This window comes from Ursus maritimus, unplaced genomic scaffold (assembly GCF_017311325.1).
Source record: "Ursus maritimus isolate PB19 unplaced genomic scaffold, ASM1731132v1 scaffold_13, whole genome shotgun sequence".
Taxonomy (NCBI): Eukaryota; Metazoa; Chordata; class Mammalia; order Carnivora; family Ursidae; genus Ursus; species Ursus maritimus.
Window position 1 is genome coordinate 42,686,984 of NW_024423675.1, and position 26,519 is coordinate 42,713,502.

Genomic DNA, 26,519 nt, shown 5'->3' on the forward strand with positions numbered 1-26,519 from the left:
CCAATTCCTTGCAGCTGTGACACTAAGGTGATTGTCCCCTTGCTGCTGTTAGCTGGGGACAGCCCTTAGGTCTCTTTGGTCCTTGCACATGGGTCCTACCTCTGAAAACCAGTAGCAGTGTTTGAATACTTCTGATACTTGGAACTTCTCTAATTTCTTCCGCTGCATCTCTCTTCTGCTTCCAGCCCAAGAAAGTTCTCTGCTTTTAAGGGCTCATGTGATTAGACTGAGCAACCAGATAATTTAAGACAATCCCCTTCTTTTAAGATCCATCACCTCTATTATATCTGCAAAATCCCTTTTGTCATGTAATGACATATATGCATGGATTACAGATATTCGGCATCTTTGGAGGGCAATTCTGCCTACCACACACTCCATGTGTTCCAACTATTTCCCCTTCTCTCTTCTGCATCACTAGTAATTCTTCTCAACTGGACCTTTCCTATCACCACATACAAAATGCTGATATTTCTCCCATGTTAAAAAGACCTCCTTGATTCCACTCTCCCTTCCAGTTACTACCCCATTTCTCTGCTCTCTGTGGGGAAAAACACCTTGAAAGAATTCCCTATCTGCCCCCACTTTTTCTCTTTACATTCTCTCTTGACCTTTCACCCTTTCTACTGTACTGAACCTGATTTTGTCAAGGGCAAAAATGATTACACATTCTGAATTCAAGGGTCAATTTTCAGTCTTCATCTAATTTTCATTTTACAAAGCTGATCGTTGAAAATTTCATTTGTCTTCCAAGGTATCACCCTTTTGGGTTTTTTTCTTACCTTTTGGAGGGTCCTTCCAGTCTCCTCCTCTGGTTCTTTGTCATATTCCTGACTACTTACTCTTGGACCACCTAGGGCTTTTCCACCTGTACTCATTCCCTTGGTAATTTCATCCAGTCTCATGGCTTTAAAATATCTTGAATATACTCTACCAAACATTCAAAGAAGAAATAATACCTATTCTCCTAAAGCTATTTCAAAAAATAGAAACAGAAGGAAAGCTACCAAACTCATTCTATGAGGCCAATATTACCTTGATCCCCAAACCAGGCAAAGACCCCATCAAAAAGGAGAATTACAGACCAATTTCCCTAATGAATATGGACGCCAAAATCCTCAACAAGATCCTGGCAAATAGAATCCAACTGTACATTAAAAGGATTATCCATCATGACCAAGTGGGATTCATCCTTGGGATGCAGGGGTGGTACAACATTCGCAAATCTATCAGTGTCTTAGATTTTATTCAGAAACAAAAATTCAGAAATCATATGATTCTCTCAATAGATGCAAAAAAAGCATTTGACAAAATACAGCATCCTTTTCTGATTAAAACCCTTCAGAGTGTAGGAATAGAGGGTTCATTTCTCAAGCTCATAAAAGCCATCTATGAAAAGCCTACAGCAAATATTATTCTCAATGGGGAAAAGCTGGAAGCCTTTCCCTTAAGATCAGGAACACGACAAGGATGCCCACTCTCGCCACTATTATTCAACATAGTACTAGAAGTCCTTGCAACAGCAATCAGACGACAAAAAGGGATCAAAGGTATTCAAATTGGCAAAGAAGAAGTCAAAATGTCTCTCTTTGCAGATGACATGATACTCTATATGGAAAACCCAAAAGAATCCACTCCCAAACTATTAGAAGTTATAGAGCAATTCAGTAACGTGGCGGGATACAAAATCAATGCTCAGAAATCAGTTGCATTTCTATACACGAATAACGAGACCGAAGAAAGAGAAATTAGGGAATCCATCCCATTTACAATAGCACCAAAAACCATACGTTACCTTGGAATTAACTTAACCAGAGACGTAAAGGAACTATATTCTAGAAACTATAAATCACTCTTGAAAGACATTGAGGAAGACACAAAAAGATGGAAAAATATTCCATGCTCATGGATTGGAAGAATTAACATAGTTAAAATGTCCATGCTACCCAGAGCAATCTACACTTTCAATGCTATCCCGATCAAAATACCGAGGACATTTTTCAAAGAACTGGAACAAATAGTCCTTAAATTTGTATGGAAACAGAAAAGGCCCCGAATCTCCAAGGAACTGTTGAAAAGGAAAAACAAAGCTGGGGGCATCACAATGCCGGATTTCGAGCTGTACTACAAAGCTGTGATCACAAAGACAGCATGGTACTGGCACAAAAACAGACACATAGACCAATGGAACAGAATAGAGAGCCCAGAAATGGACCCTCGGCTCTTTGGGCAACTAATATTTGATAAAGCAGGAAAAAACATCCGGTGGGAAAAAGACAGTCTCTTCAATAAATGGTGCTGGGAAAATTGGACAGCTACATGCAAAAGAATGAAACTTGACCACTCTCTCACACCATACACAAAAATAAACTCCAAATGGATGAAAGACCTCGATGTGAGACAGGAATCCATCAAAATTCTAGAGGAGAACATAGGCAGCAACCTCTACGACATCGGCCAGAGCAACCTTTTTCATGACACATCCCCAAAGGCAAGAGAAACAAAAGATAAAATGAATTTATGGGACTTCATCAAGATTAAAAGTTTCTGCACAGCCAAGGAAACAGTCAGAAAAACTAAGAGGCAGCCCACGGAATGGGAGAATATATTTGCAAATGACACTACAGATAAAGGACTGGTATCCAAGATCTACAAAGAACTTCTCAAACTCAATACATGAGAAACAAATAATCAAATCAAAAAATGGGCAGAAGATATGAACAGACACTTTTCCAATGAAGACATACAAATGGCTAACAGACACATGAAAAAATGTTCAAAATCATTAGCCATCAAGGAAATTCAAATCAAAACCACACTGAGATACCACCTTACGCCAGTTAGAATGGCAAAAATAGACAAGGCAAGAAACAACAATTGTTGGAGAGGATGTGGAGAAAGGGGATCCCTCCTACATTGTTGGTGGGAATGCAGGTTGGTGCAGCCATTCTGGAAAACAGTGTGGAGGTCCCTTAAAAAGTTAAAAATTGAGCTACTCTATGACCCAGCCATTGCAATACTGGGTATTTACCCCAAAGATACAGACGTAGTGAAGAGAAGGGCCATATGCACCCCAATGTTCATATCAGCATTATCCACAATAGCTAAATCGTGGAAGGAGCTGAGATGCCCTTCAACAGATGACTGGATTAAGAAGCTGTGGTCCATATATACAATGGAATATTACTCAGCTATCAGAAAGAACGAGTTCTCAACATTTGCTGCAACATGGACGGCACTGGAGGAGATAATGCTAAGTGAAATAAGTCAAGCAGAGAAAGACAATTATCATATGGTTTCACTCATTTATGGAACATAAGAAATAGCAGGGAGATCGGTAGGAGAAGGAAGGGAAGAACGAAGGGGGGTAACAGAAGGGGGAATGAACCACGAGAGACTGTGGACTCTAGGAAACAAACTGAGGGCTTCAGAGGGGAGGGGAGTGGGGGACTGGGATAGGCCAGTGATGGGTATTAAGGAGGGCACATATTGCATGGTGCGCTGGGTGTTATATGCAAATAATGAATCATGGAACACTACCTCAAAAACTAAGGGTGTACTATATGGTGACTAACATAACATAATAAAAAATTTAAAAAAATAAAATAAAATAAAATATCTTGAATATACAATGACTTCCAAATTTATATCTATAGCCCAGAACTGTCCCCTGAACTCCAGGCCTATATATTTAACTATCTACTCCACATCTCCTACTCAATGTATCCTATGTAATCTTTTACTTAATTGTTATGATCTGTCTCCTCTCAGAAAAATCTAAGTTTCATGAGGGCAAGGGCCTTTGTGTTTGTTCGTGTTCATTGCTTCATCTCTAGCACTTAAAACAGTGCCCGCACAGAGTACATAATCAATAAATATTCGTTGCCATTGAATGAAGGCCCAGGACCACTTATTTCAGCTCAAAACAGGTTCTTCTTCCAGTTACCCCCCTATCAGTAAGTGGTAACTCTATTCTTGTTTGCTCAAGAGAGGATCCTGGAAATTATTCTTGATCCCTCTCTTTCTCTCACACCCTGCATCTTGAAATCCTGCTAATTCTCTATGCACACACACACACACACACACACACACACACAAACACACACACGTACACCCTTCCAGATTCTGGCCCCCTTCACATTCCCCAGCTTCACCCAAGTTTAAACCATTATTGCAATGGCCTCATTATTGGTCTCCCTACTTCTACCCTTGTTCCTCTAGAGTCTATTTTCCACACAGGAGAGGAAATCCCTTTAGAATTTATGTTGATCATAGGCATTCCTTAGTTCAAAACACTTTGATAGGTTTGCCATCTTAGAATAAAGTCTAAATACTTTAAGTGGCCTGTAAAATACTTCCTGATCTTGGCACAGACATATCTCCCTAAACCCATTTCTTCCTTTTGCTCATTCTCTTCCAGCCACTCTATTTCCCTTGTTCTTTGAATATGCCAAGCATTCACCCGTCTTAGGACGTTACGCAGCTTCCTTTGCCTGGAATGCAGAGACACAGATGACCTGCTTCTTCATTTCATTCAGGCCTCTGCTCCAAGTTGCTTTATCATAGTGCTTCCATGATTGTTATACCTAACCAGCAAATGCACACACACACCCACACTACTTTTGCCCTTATTTCAAAGCCTTATTTCAAGCCTTTTATTTCAAAGGCTTATTACCAACGGATATTATATATTTACTTATTTTTATTGCCAGTCTTCACCCTTCCCCCAGATGTAAAGTACATGAAGGCAGATACTATCTGTTTTGTTCATTGCTGTATCTTCAACATCAAAGATGAACCCTAACAACTACAGGCTTGTTTAACCCTACCATGTAGGCTCATAGAGAGATATAAATACCTCCTTTCTCAAAGAATCAGTATTAATATTTGAAAAAGGACTCTGGCCTTTCGTGAGTGATGTGCCTACCCCTAAAACATTTTCTGTGTCTAGAGCAAGGGAGAAATCTAATTGGCCAGCCTGGGTCACAGGCCCCTCATAATTCTGTTGTGGGGTGGGAGTTCAGGGGTGGGGTTGGGGGGAAGGCTCTGCAATCCATAGATAGAGAAAGGAAAGTTTCCAAAAGAAAAAAAAAAGAGGTAGCAGAATGGGGCAGGGGGAGAAGGGAGAGAATATGGGGGCAGAAACAACAGATGGCCACCACTGAGACTTTGCAGAGTAGGAAGAGAAATACAGGGATAAGCTGGGACCCCTGGTAGAGGAAGTATCCCTAAATAACTGTACCTTCACACACTTTGGGAGAGGACATACTGAAACCCCAGCATGCCTGTATGGCATCAGCGCGCCCTGCTTCTTGAATGACTCCCTGTGAGGAGTTGCAGGAAGGATCTCCCTAGCATGAATAATCCTGACGCTTCACCACAGAGACTGGAGGAAAGATAGAAAATCAGGGATCCGCAGCATAAACATGATTTCTGTTTTTCACTGCACATAATATTGCTCACCAACTCATTTTCAGAACTCTGCATCTATGACTCTAAAGATTAACTAACGACTCATTTTTAGGTAAGGTTGACAATGAGTTAGTTTTGAAATAAGCAACAGCTGTGAAGTGGGCATATGTACACAGATTCACATTTGGAAAAATATATATATAAATCTTGCCGCTATTATTTAGCTCAAGGCTTTTTGTCTATTTTTCGTTTTGTTTTTGATACACGCAACCGCGAGGTATTTCAAATTTTTAAAATTTATTCCTGAGTATAGAAAATGTTTCTTGGGTTCTCCTGAGAGTAGGGTGCCGGGGCTAACCACAGGCAGGCACACACACATTCTTCCCATAGTACAGTACTTTAAAATTAATAGCACATGCAGAGGAAAAACTAAACCCTTTGACGTCACTCTTGAAATGAGGAAACATAAACAGAAAAGGCTCCACTCCAGTAAGCTGCCAGAGTTGAAGCCGATTGGTCTCTGCTTTTCCTTGCCTGTGGCAACTGACAGCACCTCCCAGCCTAGCAGGCCGGCTGCCTGCCTGCTCCCCCAGCCAGTCGGTGGGTCTGGGCACTGCAGCAGGCTCGGCTCTGTCCCAGCGCTTGCCTGGGAGAAAAGTCGTGTACTCACCCAGAGAGAATCTTTCTACCTTCTTTCTCTCTCGATTTCTCTGGGTGCTTTTGTGTTTCTTTCTTTTCTTTCTTTTTTTTTTTTCTTGTTTTTACTTAATTGTATTCCTAATCCTGGATGAAGTTGCTGGATTCTGCAGCACAAGTCTTCATGAACAAGCAGCACCGCTCAGAGATTTCACGGCATTCAAAGGTCACAGAACTGCCACTATGGTTAAATGTCTTGTTTAATGGTTGAGGTAGGTACAACAAATTTAAGCGGCAAGCTCATTTTTCTTGAGAGAACAGAATCACAGAGAGATGGCAGGAGTTTTATTTAAAATGAACCTGTACATATATATTTTTTTCGTCTGTGATTGTTACTACAGCAACCAGCTTTTGAATTTCCTTCCTTTTTCTAGGCGAACTGACTAAACATTATCACTTACCCTGAATTAACTGTTTCATTCCAACCAGCCTAATGAGAGACTCCGGGATTTTCACTGCACTTTGAGCCCCCGTGGAGGAGGGCTCCTTTTTTCCTTCTTTTTTAATGAATGCAATATTTCTTCTTAACATAAATCTTAGAGTTGGGTCATTTTTCCTTTTGGTGGAGGCAGAACAGGAAAATATTGGTACAGAGATTGGTGAGGGTTGCAGGACAGGGAAAAAGAAAATCAGTTTTTTTTTTTTTCTCTTGAGTTTGTCATGTTGGTTGATAGCAGACTTCAAGATGAAGAAATTAGTAGGAAGAGAAGAATAAGCTGGTAATAAGGCTGAAGGTAGAAAAACCTATAGAAGGTATGTCAGAAAAATGAATTCTTGAGGAAAATGCACTTTATCACCTTGTTGCATTTTTTAAAAAATATTCTGGACTTGGAAGTCTGCACAGGAGGTGCAGGCACTGGGTTAGATGACCAATGGTTTAGATCTTATTATTTATAAAGGAAACTAAAACATTCTTTACTAACACTGTGGATTTGCTAATTATCTTTTCCTACAATAGTTGAAAGTGGAGTGAGATGTTTAATTAGAGACCTCAGTGACTGAGCCGGGGATCTAATTAATCATCCACAGATTCTGTTCTTCATGTGCTTTCGCCAGAGTGACTGAGTAAACCTCTTTGCACCAGAAGGCAGGCATATACAGTAAACACACTAAATGCTGCAGGAAGCAGGGCAAATAACACAGAGCTAATGTTGTTTCAATGACACATTACTATTCTGTGTTGAGGGGGACCCCTGCTAAAAATCATTTCTGTCAGAGTCCATTTTTGTAAAAGCAATTCCAGTAACATATGGTAAATGTGGATTTCCTTATTACCCTTCTCAAAGTTATGCAATAGCAAGTAAGACAGAATTATTTGAAACCATGACTCTGTTTCCAAAATTTCTTAACTTGATTTTTTTTTTTTAAAGATTTCTAGTCTCCACCTCGAGAAACAGAAATTTAAAAAACTGGGTCATGTTAGAAATATGAAGCAAGGTATCAAAGACATAGTGCATTTCAAAGGGTTAACAAAATTAACTGCCTTAGACTCAAATGTACTAAGTTAAGAACTGCAAAAATATTAGCTCCGAAATGCAGAGGATGTGCTGTGAATGGACAATCGCTTTTCTGCAGTGCCTAGTGGGAAAACAAGGACTTTGTGTGTTGCAAATGCGGCTCCTCCATTTCCTCTGCTTTATCTTGTATTACCGCCTGGGAAACAAAGATGGGTGTCAGTAGTTGCGTCTTGATTGACATTTTCTCTAATAAAGTGAAGTTGCTTTTTCTCTCAAGTAGAAGCCCGAAGTTAACTAGTTGCAACTCTGAAGACTGTATCCTCTTAAAGGACTTTTTTCTTCACATTATAAGCTGTCCAATTTCATACCGTACTGACTCAGTTGAACAACAGGAGACAAAAATCAGTGGTGACTATATGTTAGCAAATTAGCTAGCAGAAACCCTTTTTTGAATCAAGTTACTTAGGGTAAGGGTGGAAAAATCCAAGATGTGTCAGGAACAGACATCGACTTAGGGAAAATCATTATACCAGTACATCTTTTGGTGCTTTACATGGTGTTCAACACAAAACTATTTATTGTCAGTTCTCAATAAATAACTAGTTAAAATGTTTGCTGAGCACTTACTACTTTTCATATATTGTAAATTATTTTAATAATTTTAAAGTATGGCATTTTTGACTGTCTTTGAAAAATGTTTTTGGTGTTAATCCAGCCTAAAATATAATCTAGAAATGAACACATCAATAGTACAGAGGAGGGCATTCTAAACGTTGACTTGTGTTATTTTCAGCCAAAGGACATCCTACTCCAAACAGATGCGAAAGTAAAATGACCAAGTTTCCTCCAAGTGGGAATGTACCACCTTGAAAATGCATCTGCCTAGTAATTAATCTTCCAAAGTCTAATTTGTTGTTAGCTAGGCTCAAATCATAGGGGAAGCTGCTTGTCAACTCACAGGACATGGTGTTGGAAGGAATTTTTTAAGCGCTAGACTAATCTCAAGCCAGATGAAGAGGGCTTCATTATATTAAAGAGAATTATCAAAATTAAGAATTAGGATATACTTCAGAACATCTAAATGTAAAAGCTGGGGTGCCTGGGTGGCGCAGTCATTAAGCATCTGCCTTTGGCTCAGGGTGTGATCCCAGCGTTCTGGGATCGAGCCCCACATCAGGCTCCTCTGCTGGAAGCCTGCTTCTCCCTCTCCCACTCCCCCTGCTTGTGTTCCCTCTCTCGCTGGCTGTCTCTCTCTCTGTTAAATAAATAAATAAAATATTTAAAATAAAATAAAATAAATGTAAAAGCTAACAGGTAGTCTAAGTGGTTCAACTCACACTGACTTTTGGGGGACAACTTATTGGGGGAAGTAGGTAAATTACCAGGGACCCTGGATGTACAGAATGTCTTATTCAAAAAATCTACCGTCCTATGGTGGACACACATGTGCTACTTTGCACACGTATCCCGAAAGTAGCCTACAGACAAGTATGAATCTCTCATCTAGGAGGTACATCTGGCTGAGAAAGAAGGGATTTGGCATTTGGACATGCAATGAGCCCTAACAGTTCTTCCTCGTGGTGGCATCTGCATTTCTCCCAACCATGTGCCTTGGGGAGCACTCCCATCATTCACATGGGAGCAGTCTTGTGATCAGTACCATTGGCTTCTAGGAGCATCCTGGGTGGCTTTGTGGACATGCTAACTTTGAGGCATGAGATGGTGCTTACTTGGTGTATTAGCAATGTTTAAAGTTATCGATATGGAAATTTGCGGGAGAGAAGGGGGAAAAGGATGCAGAAACCCAAACTGACTGAATATCTACTATATACAAGCATTGTTAGTGATTTGAATACAGAGAGTGGAGCATGTCAAAGTTCTAGTGTATTACCAAGGTATTTATACTTTCTCAAGAATCATTTAGGTATCTAAATGATTTCATTTGTACTTAGAAAGTGCCTGCATGGAACACACTAAAAAACAAACAAACAAACAAACAAACAAAAAAACCCAGCAGGCAGAGACAGGGGACCAGAGTGGGTCTCCTCATTCAGGCTCTAACTAGATGGGTGACTCTGAGCCACTTGCTTACTCTTGACCTCAGTTTCATTATCTATAAAGGAAACTGATTGTAGTGTGTTTCTAACAGTCCTTTTTGGATGAAACTTTTTTATAGTATTCTTAATTTGGAGTCTTTAAAATAATTCCATAAATATATAATTGTGAAAAATCAAACCTTTATTCAAAAAACATCACTGTGTGTTTTCAACATGTCAAGTGAACAAATACAAAGATAGATAAGCAATGATTCCTGCCTTTGGGAAATTTATGTTCTAGTTGAACATATAAACGAATAGGAGAGTCTGTGCAGAGAAATGGAGGAACAAAGGAGAGTGTGGAGGGAGGTGATGATGAAGAAAAGTGAAAGAGAAGAGGTGACTTTATGCAAATTAGAATTTGAGAAGAAAACTAAATTTTCTATGTATTTATTTCTATTATTGCAATCTTTAATATGATCAATTGAAGGCATTACCATTCTTCTGAAATAATATATGTAACGGTGGTCTAAAAAAAATACGTTAAAGACAGCCAAAGTTTTCCGCATTGGTTGAATTAAGTTACTACGCAGGATGGAGATGGTGAATTAAATCAGTGAATTAAATCAATGCGATGATGGTGTCTTCTTTATCATCATTTGAACTTGGAACCCCAAGGAGTATAGAAAACAAGAGTCCTTCAAGAACTTTAATAGCAGTCCCAGATGCCAGCATCCATTTGGTATAAGCAGGGAATGGTCACAAGCTGTGGTGGTCTTGAGTATTGATGCAATGCGGTGGTGTTCTGGGAAATGCCCTCAGTGTTGGGAGGTCTTACGTAGGAGCTCGGAACTTCCAGAGATGACCCATGTGAGTTAGAGCACATTTCTTAAACTTTGGAAGCCTCAGTTTCCTCATCTTTATTTATTTATTTATTTATTTATTTATTTATTTATTTATTTATTTTTTATTTTTTATTTTTTATTTTTTATTTTTTTTTAAGATTCTTCATCTTTCAATGAGGCTGTTGGAATATTTCCAGAATGCCTTTTTCCTTCCCAAATCTGACAAGATTAGTATTGAGTTCTTATCATTCATTTGTTTTTATTCTTCTACCTCTTTCATCCTTTATTTCTTCCACTTCCCTTTATACTCTGCTTTTGCTCTGTTTTCCAAATTTACATAATTTCACCTCCAAAATATTCTCATTTTCAAAGAAAAACAAAGGCCAAATAAGGCCCTGAGTTTGGAGAATTTCTCCTCAGGAAGACTATTGCTCCCCAGGGAAGGTCACCTCGCCTTGTCCCATTTCTCTTGTGTGAGGCTGTAGTGCTCCTTCATACAGTAAAGGGACATGCTCTGTGTTCATTGTAGGGGGGGACTTCAATGTTACATGACAAGTGTCTTTCACTTGAGTGCCAATCACGATCCTGGATTTTCTATATTATTTAGTTTAATATCTCCTTAACTGAATTCTGGTTTCTTTAGAGTAACTGAAAATGTGTTGATAATTCAGTTGGAGCAATCCTCAGACGAAAAATATTTTTTTGGTGAATCTGTTGTCCATTTAGTACCTGCTCTGAGACCTTTACCGTGATGGTCCAGGGTCACTGTCTCATCCTAGTGGTGGGATTTGATGCAATTCAGTTACCCTAATCCAGACACACTGGTGAGATCCTGCTTAGGTCAGAACATTCCTCCTGGCATCTCCTCTGGGTGACAGTTTACAGTTAACAGCTCAGGCATGGAGAACAGGGAGCAGGGTTTGTAGTTTCAGATAAAACTAAAAATAACTCAATAAACACACAGGAACCTATTAAGTAATATACAAGTTTTAATATACTACTGTATAAATACCCCAGTATTTTAAAAATCTAAATCCTTTCATGGCTGCTTTATACATTTATTGCATGTAGTATAGAAGTAGGAAAATAATAACCTTAGCCAATATGCCAGTAAAGAAAGTTTATGTCATACATTTAGCTTCCCTTCCTCCCTCCTTCCCTTGTCTCCTCCCTTTCTTACATTTGTAAGCAGAAGATGGAAAAAATTAAGATTGGTAATGGGATGTTGATGGAGTTTCCTTTAGTAAAGTTTGGAGTAATGTTTGTTTTAGTTTTTCCTTTCTAGTGGTTGGTAAATTCACATAAGATTTTTTATTAAAATTCCTGTTCAGATTGTTTTCTTATTAAGACTTTTTGTGTTTTACATTGTCATAATTAACATATAAATAAGAAATACATAAAATATCCTTTCAACACGATGAAAATTATCATTACCTGCCCACTGCTTCAGTTATACAAAGTAAAGACTCTGTTCAAAAAAGGAGTTTATACATGACTTAAATATACTGAAAGAATATTTAAGAGTTCAGAGTTCTAAGAATATGTCTCTCTTCTCCTGGGATGGGAGGTCAGGTCTAGAGCCACTCTGGGGTACAGCTGTTACCCTGGGTCTAGGTTAGACATAAGGAGGTTAACATATGCCTGACTTGGTCAGAATTTGGTATCAAAAGATGTCAAATGGTTAATGACTTACATACTGGTTGACCCTAGTAAATTTTAGTCTAAGAACATATCAAATTATATTTATTTTTATATTCTTTGTAATATAAAAAAAATCAGAAGCTTCCTGAATCCAATTATAGGTGAGTTGTTAAATATGTTACTTTAAATATATGCAATAGAAAACCATATAGTTATTTAAAAGAATGTGCTAGATCCTCATGCACAAATATGGAATGATTTTTAAGATATATCGAGTAAAGAAAAAGGCTACATTAACATTTCCACAACTATATATACACATTCATACACATTGACAGAAAATTTCTGGAAGTTCAAATAAAAATCATGAACAGTGGACGCCTCTGGGAGTACATGGAGTATGGAATGGGAGCAAGACTTACTTTTCATGCATATACTTTAGAATTGTTCAGCTTTTCTCCCCATAAGTTTATTACATCTACAGTGGGGGAAATGACAGATATTTATTTATTGTTGTGTGATATTTAAAGTTGAGAAAAAATAGGAAGTAAAGGAAGAGTTCTGTTTTGTTTTTAAATTGCTTCATTAGCTTCTTCCTTCAATCCTTTTGAGTTTTTCCCGTGTGCCTTTGACGTGGTGAGGGAGCACCGTTTGACCAACCAGTAACCTGACGTGAGGAGACAGACAGGCCGTCACTCCTGCTTGAGTAACTTTGGGCTAATCATCACTCTAAGCACCAGTTTCCTCATGGACAAAAACAAGGGGCTTAGGGAAGGTCAAATTTCCTTCTAGCTTTCACACATGTCTAAGAAATTTTTTTGGCACGTTGGGTGCCCAACTATTTGAGATTTTTCTCCATCAACTGAATATACATAGTTTACTGTACATATTTTATTGGTTTGAACATTTTACTCAAATTTTCTGTTTTAGAATTTGTCAGTTTGGTTTAGTTTTTTCAATTAATTAAATACACAAAATTTATATTCATCCAAATAGTGTTTAGGGAAATCACACATCATTGATAGACCTTTAAAATTAAATTCTACTATAATATCATTTGCTCACAAAATGGTAGAAAACACTATTTGTATTAAGATGTGTCATTTGTCTGCAATACAAGCAACTAAAGCTTCAGTTTGAATATGATTTATATATTTTTTGGTTTTCCAGGAGGAAAAAAAAAGACTTTCATTTCCCTTTCTCATTATGCTACTTGCCAGCTGTGTCCAGTCAGATGAAAGAACTCAGTCATTCACAAAAGTGTAGAAGCATTCTCATAAAAGGAGATGCTGCAGAAATACAAAGGTCTAAAGAATGCCTTGATTTAGAAAAGGTCATTAAATTTAAGAAAAAAGTTGTTTTCCATGTAATAGAAATATAGCATATTACTATGTCTTTAAGACTAGTGTTCTTGCTTTTTCAACTAAAATGAAAACAGTTTCAATTTGGTTTTTAATTTGATTGGGAAAACATAAGTATTAGTCATTTTAATTATTCAATAATTTTTATTTTATGTTTTTCTAGGCTTTACTATTATGTTTGGAGTAAAGAGTAATCTTCAAGTAAAAATAAAATGAAAGGGTAAACATAAAACTAATAGGAATTTTTGTGATTGTAGTTTTTGAACGACCAGAAGCAACATTCTAAACTTTTCTCCATAAATCTATTTTCATTATTTAAAAAAATCATTAATCACTTAAAATAATTCACTGGCTTATAAATATAATAATTGAGAAATACTGTCTTCTTTTTTTTATTAATATATTGTCCCAAGTGCCTATGTGTGAGTGCATGAGAGAGAGATTGAAGGCAAAGACCTTCTCAAACTTGAAAACAAATGTATATAAAAGCTTTTTCTGTGGTTATTCATATCAAGAAGACAGTGATTTGGAGAATATACCCTACTGAAAAGGCCTTCTTTAATGCAATTCTTTAAAAACAAATAAATGCATTTATTAAATTAAGTGATAATAATTACAATTTAAAAAAAAAATCAGTTTGTATGTTATGTTGTGGAAGAGAAGGGAAAGCAGGAAGAAAAAAAAATGAGGTTCCGACTTTTTCAAGGGACACTAAACTTGTAACCTAAAGCCCTGAGTTCAAGTTCCAGATGGTAGTCTTTCTGAGAGTAATACTTTCAGCAAGTTATTTAGAATTTTTGACTTTTGTGTTTCTGCAATGTAAATTTATTTTTTAAAGATTTGTTTGTTTATTAATTTATTTATTTGAGAGAAAGGAAGAGCATGAGCAAGAGGGAGAAGCAGATTCCCTGCTGATCAGGAAGGGGCGGGGGAGCCTGCTGGTGGGAGTCTGATGGGGGACTTCATCCCAGGGCTTTGAGATCATGACCTGAGCTGAAGGCAGACACTTAACCGACTCAGCCACTGAGGTGCCCCTGAAATGTAAATTTGAAGTAAAGTAACTTTAGGTTCTAAAATTCTAGGATTTACTTACTGTGCAGTTGCATTGGCTCTTATATGTAATTAATCACTCCATTCATAGCACAAATATCAAGTCACTTTATTCTTGAAACATTCCTATTAGGAAAAGATTAGTTGTGTCCATTTTAAAGGCAAGGAAATTGAGGTTCACAGAAGTTACAGCTAATAGAGTTGGTATGCAATCCCAGCTTTTTTATGTCAATATTTTATTGTTTTTATATGTTTAAAATGCTTTATGTTTGAAATTCATTTTTAATCATTCTAAGCATGAATTGAAATAATTTATTTATGCAAAACACAAAAATATCTATTTCAAATGTTAAAGCAATCTATTTGATATATTTATTTACAGGATGTTCCAATAGATAAAGGAACAACACTATTTCATTTTAAATGAATTCACAATGGATGAATCTGATACTTTAAACTTCAGAAGCCTGGCTGTGAGAGGCAGTATAGTGTAATGGTGAATGGTGCAGAATCTGGCGCCATTCATTGTGGTTCGTTTGATCCCGAGAAAGTTACTTAATCTCTTTGGGCCTCACTGGACTTACTGATAAAATAAAAGAGTTTATACTAGTTCCTCATAAGATTGTTGAGAAGATCAAACGAGGTTTACCTGTAAAATGCTTAGAACAGTGTGTGAAAGACAGTAAGCACCGTGTATGTATGAGTTGGTACTATTTTCTTACAAACTATAAAAATTATTTCATGAAGTTGTAACTATTTTGTGTATAGTTGGGTGCTTTAAACATTTAAGAGAAATATAGTTTTTTTAAATTTTTTAACTTTCTATATTAAATAATAGTGCATATACAGAAAAATACCCATCATAGAAATGTATGTAACAATTCACTTCTTATAAGTGAACCTGCACAGCCATGACCCAGGCCAAGAACTTGGACATTGTTACATTATTGCCACCTCAGGAATCCATCATACCTCCTGCATTCTTCCATTCACAATAACAGGGTGAGACTCATTCAGTTGTTGCATATGGCTGTATTTTGTTTATTTTCATTATTCTGTAGTGTTTAATTACCTGAATATGCAAGAATTTGTGGCCCATTTTGCTGTAGAAAAACATTTGAGTTGTGTCCGGTTTTTTAATATTATAAAAAATACTGGCCTGAGTATTCTTGTACCCGTCTTCTGTGTACGTGTACCTGTATTTCTGTTGAACGTATACTTAGGAATAAGTTGCTGGCCAACAGAGAACATTAATGTTCAATCTTAGTAGAAAATTCAAAAATTTCTCAAAGCGGTTCAAATAATATATATTCTTACCAACCATATATATATCACTTCCTCACTAACCTTACTTATTAGCATTTAGTAGGTGTGTAATGATAGCTTATCACGGTTTTAATTTGCATTTTCCTGATTATTAATTAATTGAGCAATTTTTCACTTGTGTATTGGTCAGGTAAACACCCTCTGTCAAATTTTTAAGCAAGTCATTTAGATATTAATTTATAAGGATTCTTTATATATTTTAATACCTTTGGTTGCTATATATGTTACAAATATTTTTTCCCATTGGTAAAATCTCCTGTTTTCTTCTTCAGGATTATTTTGGTCATTCTTGGTTCCATATACATTGTAGAATTAACTGAAGATTCCTCCTCCCTATGACATAAAACACTGTTAGGATATTGATCAGTTGGGAAGATTGACATCTTTCCTGACTCCCCCAATTTATAACATAGTATGTCCCTCTATTTCTTTAGGTCTCTATTAAATTATCTCAATAATATCTTCTAGCTTGTTTTGTGGCCATTTTACAAATTCCTTGCTAGATATTTTGAAATTATTCTAAATGCTATCTCTTCAATTTCAATTTTAACTTTTTGTTATTAGTACATAGAAAAACCAATTTTTCTACATCAATTTATCAACAACCTTGCTAAACTCACTTATTAATTCTAATACTTTATTCTGTAGATTCCTTTCATTTTCTAGATAGGCAATCTTACTATCCCAAAAATTGACAGTTATAAATCTTCTTTTTCCATACTGAACTTTGGTCTTATTGTACTGGCTAGAATTTTCAGTAAATTGTTGAAGAGGGTAACAGTAGGTAAATGTATTGTTTCAAATCTCAGAAGAAGAGCTTTCAATATTTTTTTTACACTAGTATGATATTCTTTATAATATTTGGAAGTTCCTTTCTATTCCAGTTTGCTAATTTTTATGAACGAATAGTTATCAAATGTTTTTCTGATACCTATCATATGATTTTTCTGTATCATTCCATTGTGATGGTGATTGATTTTACAATGTCAAATCAAACTTGAAGTCCTAGAATAATTGGAATTTGGTTATGATATGTTGTGCTTTTTTTTCTAAATCCCTCATTACTTTGTTTCTGGGCTGCTAATAATTTTCAGCATTTTGAAACTGTGTTGATGAAAAAGATTAGCCTAAAATGATCCCTTTTGGTAACAATGTTATCAAGCCTCCACAGACCTCATTAAATTAGAAAAATTATTCTTTTAAAAATGTTTTGGGAGAATTTATATAAATTTGTGTTATTTTTTTCCTTAAATATTTGTTGAAAATTATAAATAAATCCATCTGGTCCTGGAATATTTTGTGGGCAAGTTTATAGTTATAGTTTAAATTCCTCTAATTTTTATGGGCTATTCAGATTTTTCTACTTTTGTTTTCAGTTTTGGTAAGTTGTGTATTTCTAGGTCTTATCCATTTTGTCTAAATTTTGTGACCAGCATGAAGTTGTTTGCAAAACCCTGTTTTAATATTAGTCTTACTTTTTATTCTTGCTATTAATTTATTATGCTATTCCTGTTTTTCTTTTTTTTCTTTTCCCTATGGCTTTGTCAAGATCAATTTTATTAGCTATTTCAAGTGAATGAGTTTTGTTTTTTTTAATCCTCTTCATTTATTTATATTTGTTGTCTATTTTTAATTCCAGTTCTTTATTATTTCCTTCTTTCTCCTTTCTTTAGGCTTATTTGCTGGTTTTTTTTTTTTTTTTTTTTCTATTTTCTCAAGTGGTTTTGTTGTTGGTGGTGGTGGTTTTTGTTTTGTTTTGGGGTTTTTTTGGCTCATTTACTTTTCAGTCTTTCTTCTTTTTGAATATATACATTTAAAACAATAGATTTTCCTCTAACAGTTTGTGCTGCATCCCAAAATGTAGTGTTTCCATTATGAGTTAGCTCAAAATAATTTCATTTGTAATTTCTTTTTGGACCCACAGATAAAAGCATTTATTAATTTTCAAACATATTGGGATTTCCCAGTCATCTTTTTGTCATTGTTTCTTAGTGTAAATCTACTGTGATCATAGATCTTACTGTGTATGATTTAGGTCTTTGAAATTTATTGCAGCTTGTATGTATGACCCAACATATGGTCAACTTTTGTAAATATTTCACATGCACTTGAAATTACTGTTTATTCTGTGGTTGTTAGGTACAGTGCTTTATGTATGCCAGAAAATTTGGTAATTGTGTTATTCAGATCTTCCACATCTTTACTGATTTTTTTCTGCCTCTAATTACTGAACGAGGTATGTTAACAACTCCAGATAATTGTGGTTTTGTCTACTTTTCCTTTTAGTCCTGCCATCTTTTACTTTATATATTGTGTTAACAATGTGAAATTGCCATTTTTATGGATCAAAATAGTTGAATGTCAGCATTTTTATATAAATTAAACTAATAAACTAATATTTTAATGGTGTGCTATTAGATCATAACTTCACAGTGGGGTGATAATTGGTTTGGGGGAAGCAAAATATCCTTACATATCACAATGGTTTAAGAGACTCACTACACAGATATACAGTGTATATGGTATTAAAGTTGCCTGAGGCAAGGTGAGTAGGGGAAAGAGAAGCTAAAAAGACTCCTTAAGGGGATGGGATGATAATGGAAAGAGATTGAAAAGTACTTCAGTTAGACAAATTATATCTTCCTGGTGAAATGAAACTTCTCACGTAATAAAACATCCCTTTTTTTTCTCCATCAGTGCTTTATGTGTGGCTTATTTTTCATTCTTTTAGTGTTTAATTTTCTGTATGCTTATGTTTTAGATTTGTCTCTTTACAATGGATGTAAATATTTTTTTATCACTCAGTCTGATTATATTTGTCTTTTCAGAGGAGTATTTAGCCCTTTTATATTTAATGTAATAGTGATCTATTTGAGTTTAAGTGCTGACTCACTATCTACATTCCATTTGTTTTTCCTGTTTTATATTTCTTTTTATCTCTTTGTTAACCATCTTTTGGGTTGAGTATATTTGTCATTGCATTGCTTCTTTCCCATTAGCTTGTTATTTTTACATTCTTTCACAATGTTTAACTGGTTGCTAATGAGGTTACAGAATGCATCTTTGACCTAATCAAAGTATAATGCAAATTAGTACTTTTATCACTGTACGGGAAATTTGAGAACCTTAGAATGAATGCCTTAACTATTTTTATACCTCTCTTGAATTGTATGCTGTTTTTAAGTATTTAATTTTATATAATTTAAGTCCCACAATAATTATCGTTATGTTATTTATTCAGTCATATATACTCTTCATTACTTTCTGCATCTCCTGAGGTTACATATAGGATTTCTTTCAGTCTAGTGATAATTTGGTTTGAGTTTTCTTTGTCTGAAATGACTTTATTTTGCCCTTTTTAAATGTGCATGTTTTCTTGGAACAAAATTCTAGATTGATAGTTTTCTTTCCCCACTTCAAGACATTATTATATTGCTTTATAACTTTCACTGTTTCTGTTGATGTCAGAAAACAGTATTTAAAAGCAATCTTTCCTCTTTACAAAAATTTTCTTGACGGTTTGTAATTCTTTATACCTTTGATTTCCAGTAGTATTACCATTATTGCTCAGTTGTGGTTCTCTTTGAATTTATTCCTATGAGGATCTATATGATTTCTTAAGTGTGCATCTTGATATCTTTCAACAATTTTGGAAAACTACCATTATTTTCTTTTTTAATATTGCTTCTGCCCCATTCTCTCACACTATTCTTAATGGGACTCCAGTTTCATATATGCTTATCTTTGAATATTTCTACCCCCATTGTTTACTTTTGTTCTCTTTGTTGTCCATTTTGGATATTTTCTTTTGACCAGTATTTTGTTTTTGTAATTCTTTCTTCAGCTGTATCCAATCTCTCGATTAATCCATTAAATGAGTTGACAACTTCTCTTATGACATTTTTCAGTTCTAGAATTTCTAGCATTCTTTTTTGTAGTTTCTAGATCTCTTTCAAAATTCTTAATCTTGTCTTTCATATCCTTGAATATATTATACATACTATTTTAAAGTCTATGTAGCTGCTTTACTTATATATTTTGAGTGTCTGTGTCTATTATCTGCTAGTGCTCCTGGTTGGATCAAATTGTCTTGCCTTTCATATGCCTGGTTCTTTTTGGTGGAGTACTGGACATTGTATACAAAAAATATGGGGATAACTCAAGGCCTGGTGTGATGTTATCTTTCTCCAGATAAGATTTACATTTGCTTCTGTCATATCACCAGTGTCAGTAATAAACTTGACTGTCTTAATCTCATTTTATGTTGAATGAATGTATATGATGTGCTTGAAAGAATGACTGGCACAAAGTAAGTCCTGTGCAACTATCTTTCTTTCTTTCTCTCTCTCTTTTTTTTTTTTTTACCCTTTATTGTTTTCTTTAATGGCTTTGAAAAGAGGGAAAAGGAAGGTGGTATTAAGGATAATTTACATGGCATTAGATGCACCAGAAGTGAATTCTCATTTTTTTAAATTTTGTCTTTTTGCTTATATTTGAAATAAATGTAAAAATGAGAAGTTGCAGTCATCAATGTCATGAACTAAATAGATAAAAAATTAGTATGTGTTCACCTGCCATATTTCACTACGGCCATTATAACCATTATGCAAAAGTTTAAAAAAACAGGAATTATAATCTCAACAGTGGAATTGCCTTATTATATAATTATTACTTGCCAGTAGCACTTTGACAAACATTATTATTTTGGAGATTATTAATACCTTGGGTCTTGGGTCAAAGAACTATTTGTAATACACAGATTTTCATCTGCACTCACATTTTCAATTAAAGATACTTACAGAAAAGTATTATTTAATTCTTGATTTGTGGTTTTGGTGCCTGGAATCTAATGTTTTAGATAGTAGCTGATATAAATTAGCTACACTGAACTATTAGCAACTTTCTTTATTGTCCTAATTATTTTACTGTTTATAGTTTCATTCAAGCAAATCTAATGTCACTGAATGAAAATGATACTTATATGTGTTATAAACACTCAAAACTTTTTGTTTTTATATATTTTTTTAAGTTTTTATTTAAATTCCACTTAGTCCACACACAGGGCAATATTAGTTTCAAGTGTATAATTTAAGTGATTCAACACTTATATACAGCACCTGGTGCTCATAGAACAAGTGCACTACTTTTTTTTTTTTTTGAAAAAATTTTGAAAAAATTTTTATCTTCAGTATACTAGCTTGTCCTGTGAATTAGCAAATTAATTGTTAAATAGTTGCAAACAAAATATTCCTGGGAATAAGCTTAGCTATACTATAATTAAATTCTGGCCTAGTTATGTGAAACCAGATTTTTGGTGTTCTGTATTTATCTATTGCCTCTGGCAGTTTGTTGGTTTTTCTTGGGTGTTTGTGTTTTCCTAGTGCTACTCTATGCAGGATTTTCCAGGCCTGGGATATCTTTGGCACACAGTTGAACTTGATGCCAAAGCTAATAAGTCCAAAATATACCACGTCCTTAACCTAGATTCTAATTACTAATTATTTTTGAGTAATTTTCAAATAGCTTGAGAATATATATTTTTAGAACAAAAATATTAAGAAGTTAAGAAAAAATGAACTTGATATATTCTCCTCTATTGGTATTCTCTTTAAACAAATGTATACTTCTAGTTTTCATACCTTGTGTGATGTTTTCTTTTCAAAATCGAGTTGAAAAAATTGGAATTTAAAAAGAATCAATGTTCAATAATGTTCAAATATATTACTAAGTATATATTAAGACATAATAAATTAAAAACATTAATAAGAGGTAAGTTTTATGAAATGTTATTATTTTCAATTGATAATATCATACCTCACAGTTAATAAAAAATAAAGGAAATTGACTTAATATTTAAGCCAAATGACTAAGTTTCATGTGTTACTCCATGAATTTTTAAACTGAGAAGACATTTTTAGCTTTAGCACATTATAGAGGAATAACAAAGAGTTATAAACTATTGAGTAACTAAATAGCAGTTATGCAGTTTTTAATTGCCACTGCCTCAAATTCTTCTGAAAATGTACATGAGTTGTTTGTTCTGTTTTTAATACAACAAATATTTAATGTTTCTTCCTCAAAGAAATGCAAAAAGGAATCCATACATGAATATTTAAGCTAATTTAATGTGCAAATTTAAAATTTACAAATATTTACAAACCTGGTAAATTTGACCTGCATTTAGGTTATTCAGGCGCTCTTGAGTAAGCAAGATGATTTCAGTTATTTTCTAACTGTGAAATGGGTCTAAATTCATGTCATTTATCTTCAAAGAAGTTTGATACCATACCTTTTTTTTTTTTTTTAAGAGTTTGAGGCTGGGAGAATTTTTTCCATACGGCTAAGATGAGTTTTAAGTTCTACATAGCTGAGGATTCTTTGTCCTGAGCTCTTCTTGTAGAACAGGGGCAGATATAGACTTCTTTTGATTGTGAAACTCTCTTGATTTTTGCACATATGACAAACATTAATCAGTCCAAATTCTCAGTATATCATATTCATAAGCACTATCATCTCAAGGAAAATTTTACTTTCTGATTAAATCTCTCAAGTGTCCTCAGAAAATCTCCAATATATAGGTGTAATTGTCCCCTTTTGAGGAGCAAACACAGGCTTTCATTGATTAAAAAATTAGTCTAATATTCAACAACAGAGGCAGGTTCATTCACTCAACCACCAGGTACTTGGGGACCTAATGTGGTATAGGGACTGGGGATATGAATGTAGAAAATACAAAGTCCCTTACCCACGGAGCTTGCATGCCAGTGAGGAAGGCTGGCAGTCAGCGCATAAACAAGCAGATAAGACAGATCATTTCAGACATGGCTAAATGTCATGAAGAAAATAAAGCAGAATAGTGAGACAGCTAGCTGCTGGCCACAGAGATGTGGATGTGTGTTGGGAGGTCAGTGGAGTTTTCTCTGCATCTGAAATGATGAGAAAGATGCAGTCATGGAAAGACCTGGAAAAAGAGCCATCCAGGCAGAGGGAAGAGCTAGAGCAAAGCCCTGAGAAGGGAGCAAGTTTCACATTGTAAAGACAGAAAGAGCCAGTGCTGCTGGAACAAAATGAGAAGGAAGGAAGGACAGAGATGAGGGGGCCTAAGTAAGCAGGGCCCAGACTGCGTGGACCTTCACAGAGCATGGTTTAAATCTTACTCTCTGGGGCGCCTGGGTGGCTCAGTTGTTAAGCGTATGCCTTCGGCTCAGGGCGTGATCCCAGCGTTATGGGATCGAGCCCCACATCAGGCTCCTCTGCTATGAGCCTGCTTCTTCCTCTCCTGCTCCCCCTGCTTGTGTTCCCTCTCTCGCTGGCTGTCTCTCTCTCTGTCAGATAAATAAATAAAATCTTTAAAAAAAATAAAAAAATAAAAAAATAAATCTTACTCTCTCACTGTGAGCTAAGACACTGAAACCAAGTAGACAGGGAAGGGACACCCACTGATTTATGCTTCTGTGTGGAGCATGGATTGTTCAGCCCAGGGTACAGTATCCGTCATGGGCAGCTGCTGACTACCGTAGGCCAGATGGGAGGTGAGGGTGGCTTGGATAGCAGCAGAGACAGTGGAGTAATGATCGGTGTGCAGATGTTGAGTATCTGACAGTAGAACAGATGGGACTGGATGGTGGATCGAATGTGAAGGAGAGACAGCAATGCATAGTGCTTATGATCCCAGGTTCTAGAGCTGCACTCCCTGGGCTCATATTCTGGCTCAGTCTCCCACCAGATTTGTAACTTTGGACAAGTAACCTCAGACAAGTAACCTCTTCTCCAATTTGTAAAATTGGAGAAGGATACTAATTATGCCTGCGTTATACGACTGATACACAGATTGTGCGTGTGTGTATGTGCATGCACATACACTTAGGAGTGGATTCAGTAGTATGTACTTTGTATATTGTGTATAAATAAAATTAATTTGAGAATGACTGATGCATTCTACATTTTTAGCTCACACCACTGCAAGTACCATTGACAAGATGGGGAAGATGGAGGGAGGATGAAGTTGGAGAAGGGGGATGCAGAGAGAAGTTAGGAATTCTGTTTAGGGGAACATTCAGTTTGAGATGCAGTGTTCAGGAAAGAGATCAGAACTGAAGTTAGATTTGTCAGTGCATATGCTATTTAAAGCCTTGGGACCAGATGACATCACCTAGAAAGACAACGTAAATAGGAAGAGGGTGGAGGACTAAACCTTCCACTAGCATCCAGGGGTCAGGAGAGGAGGAGGAGCCAGGAAATGATTCAAATGCATACACATCTGGTTTTTACATGGTGCTGCCTATATTACTGGAGCCTTGCCAGAGCTCATGCTTCAGAAGATTCTATAGACATGAAAGCCTCTTTATACATTTCTAGTGGTGAGGGGCCAAGGCTTCCGGCTTGGACACTGACGACAGGAATTTTCCATACATACTTGAGAGCAGCACAAAGAAACTGTGGTATAAATATGCTGTTCCTTGTGTACTCGTAGATTTTTTTTTTAGCACAATAAAACTTAAATGTGGCCCCTAATGAGAGCTCAGTTGCTTTGCACGAGCTCAGATTTCTTCACACGAAAGTATGGGCGTCTCCAATTGACAAAGATTTTTGTTTTGATACAAAAGTCTAGAACTGGAAAAGAATCATCTCTTACACGCTATATTATTTATGACAGTTTGATTTCCAGTCAGCCCACCAAAGCCTATGTAACCCACAAAGAAATGAAATCCAAGTGCAAAGAATATGTAGACCCTAAACACATGGGACAGGGTTTATGGAAACAGTAGTAAGATACTAGGAACACATTTTCTTCTCTTGTTGAGCCTAGCAAAGCAAGGACAGGAGAATTTCCTTTTGGGCAGGGATGGCGGGCATCAGAGAAAGGTGTTCATGGGGCCATGGTCATTAACATATAAGCTAACCAGTGATTGTGGAAAACATAGGTATATGAATTGAGGAAAAGAATTCTCGGGAAAGATAGGAAACTTGAAATCTCTAGTCTTGGCTTTTGACATTCACCTCTGTTATGATATGAAGGAAGTCACAAGCTGTTCTGTAGCTCAGTTTCCATTCATTTTATATTGGTTATAATAATCCCTAACAGGGTTGTTGTAAGTATAGATTGATTATATAGATGTATAGATTGATTATATAGATGTATACACTTATGTGTGTGTGTGTATAATATGTTGAGATATATATGCAAAATATGTATTCACGGTAACAGTGTGAATGGTGAAAGATCTAGGTAACTAATTACTACTGTTCATCATTATTGCTCTTTGATTTTTATTTTAATAAATGATTCTTAGGAAAATATGAATGGCTGGATTTTAATCATGTTGGAGCAATAATAACAAAAATGAAATTTGAAAGAAAACTAAGTCAAACAATTCAGAATAACTTCTATTCATAATAACATTGTGATTAGGTCACCTCATTAGCTCCTCCAATTTTTCCAAACAGATGCCTCAGTGAGTTGTCAAAAATGATCTACTTCCAGCTTTCTTAAGAGCCCGAGTGCTTCAAAGAAGAGTTCAGTTGCCTTAGCAAATTTTACCTTAAATAAATATAATCGGTAGCATCCCTATAATTTACCTCTAGCAGGAGATCTAGAATTTCATTACAAATAGTTATTTACTATTTTAGTGCTGCTCCGTGTGCTAAACCAGGAAGAATGCCTGTTTAGGATTTCATAATTTTATCAATTACTTCCCAATAGCATGTCACTAATAGCAAACATACTATGTTTCTTATTCTTTCATGTCTGACTCTTCCACTTACATTGTGTTTTTGAAAACCTTTTGAACACCAGCAGATTACCAATATCTTGGGGTTTGTGAAGATTTTCTCAGCTTATATTTTATTCTACTATTTTTGTGCCTTGGTATATTGTCTAATGCTTTGGCATCTTGATTATTGATTTTCATCAATATTCTGTAATTACTCTTGTATTAATGAATTAATTTTGCAAGTATGAAAAAAATTTCACTCTGGTAACTATCCATGTACACAATCACTCCCTAAAATGAAGCTATCTGATTATTATACTTACATGGAAGATGGAGGCCAGAGCTGAAAGAAAACCTAATCTAGTGATCTATTTGTAAGTGTCAATTGTTTAACTTCCTTCGTTCTTCTCTATCACAAGCTTATAAAACACATCTGAATTCCTAAACCATCCGTAAACACCAAATGACACAGTACACGAAAATATCTAAAAATGGGAGCAAAGATGTCTTCCCCATACGTATTGTCAGGTGTCCCTTTGTCTCCAGGTTTTTAAAATAGACATTTGAGTCCGAGAATATTCTCCATAATGTTCTCACTGAAAGAATACAGTGTCCTGTGAGTGTATTTATTATGGAGTTTTTTGTTTTATTTTGCTTTGGGTTTTTTTTGCCTAAATTGCTTTCAAAGGATTCTTTAATGATCTTTCATATAGATCTTTAATATAGAATGATATAGTTCTGGGAATTTCATTACTTCTGGAAAAGAATAGGCGCTTTAAAACAATAATTGAATTTACTGAATATATGAACTAGCTGTATATGATTTATTTTGATGAGCATTATTTTTATCTTTGTTGTAATTATAAAAACAATATAAACATGTTGTAAGTAATTGGAAAACATAAAATATAAATATTGATAATCATTGTTAATACTTTGCCTTCTATTCATAGACATTGACTTTTTATTTAAAAAGTTTGCT

The 26,519-nt window shown here is 35.5% G+C and overlaps 1 protein-coding gene across 1 annotated transcript in view; it reads left to right on the forward strand.

Moving 5' to 3' along the window:
* The first annotated feature begins 5,790 nt into the window (after window positions 1-5,790).
* PDE7B (phosphodiesterase 7B) overlaps window positions 5,791-26,519 on the forward strand; it is a 310,652-nt gene continuing 289,923 nt past the window's right edge. Inside the window, exon 1 of the mRNA XM_040627828.1 lies at window positions 5,791-6,320. Within this exon, the coding sequence (XP_040483762.1) occupies window positions 6,300-6,320 (21 nt within the window). The 5' untranslated portion in view covers window positions 5,791-6,299. The remainder of the gene's footprint in view (window positions 6,321-26,519) is intronic.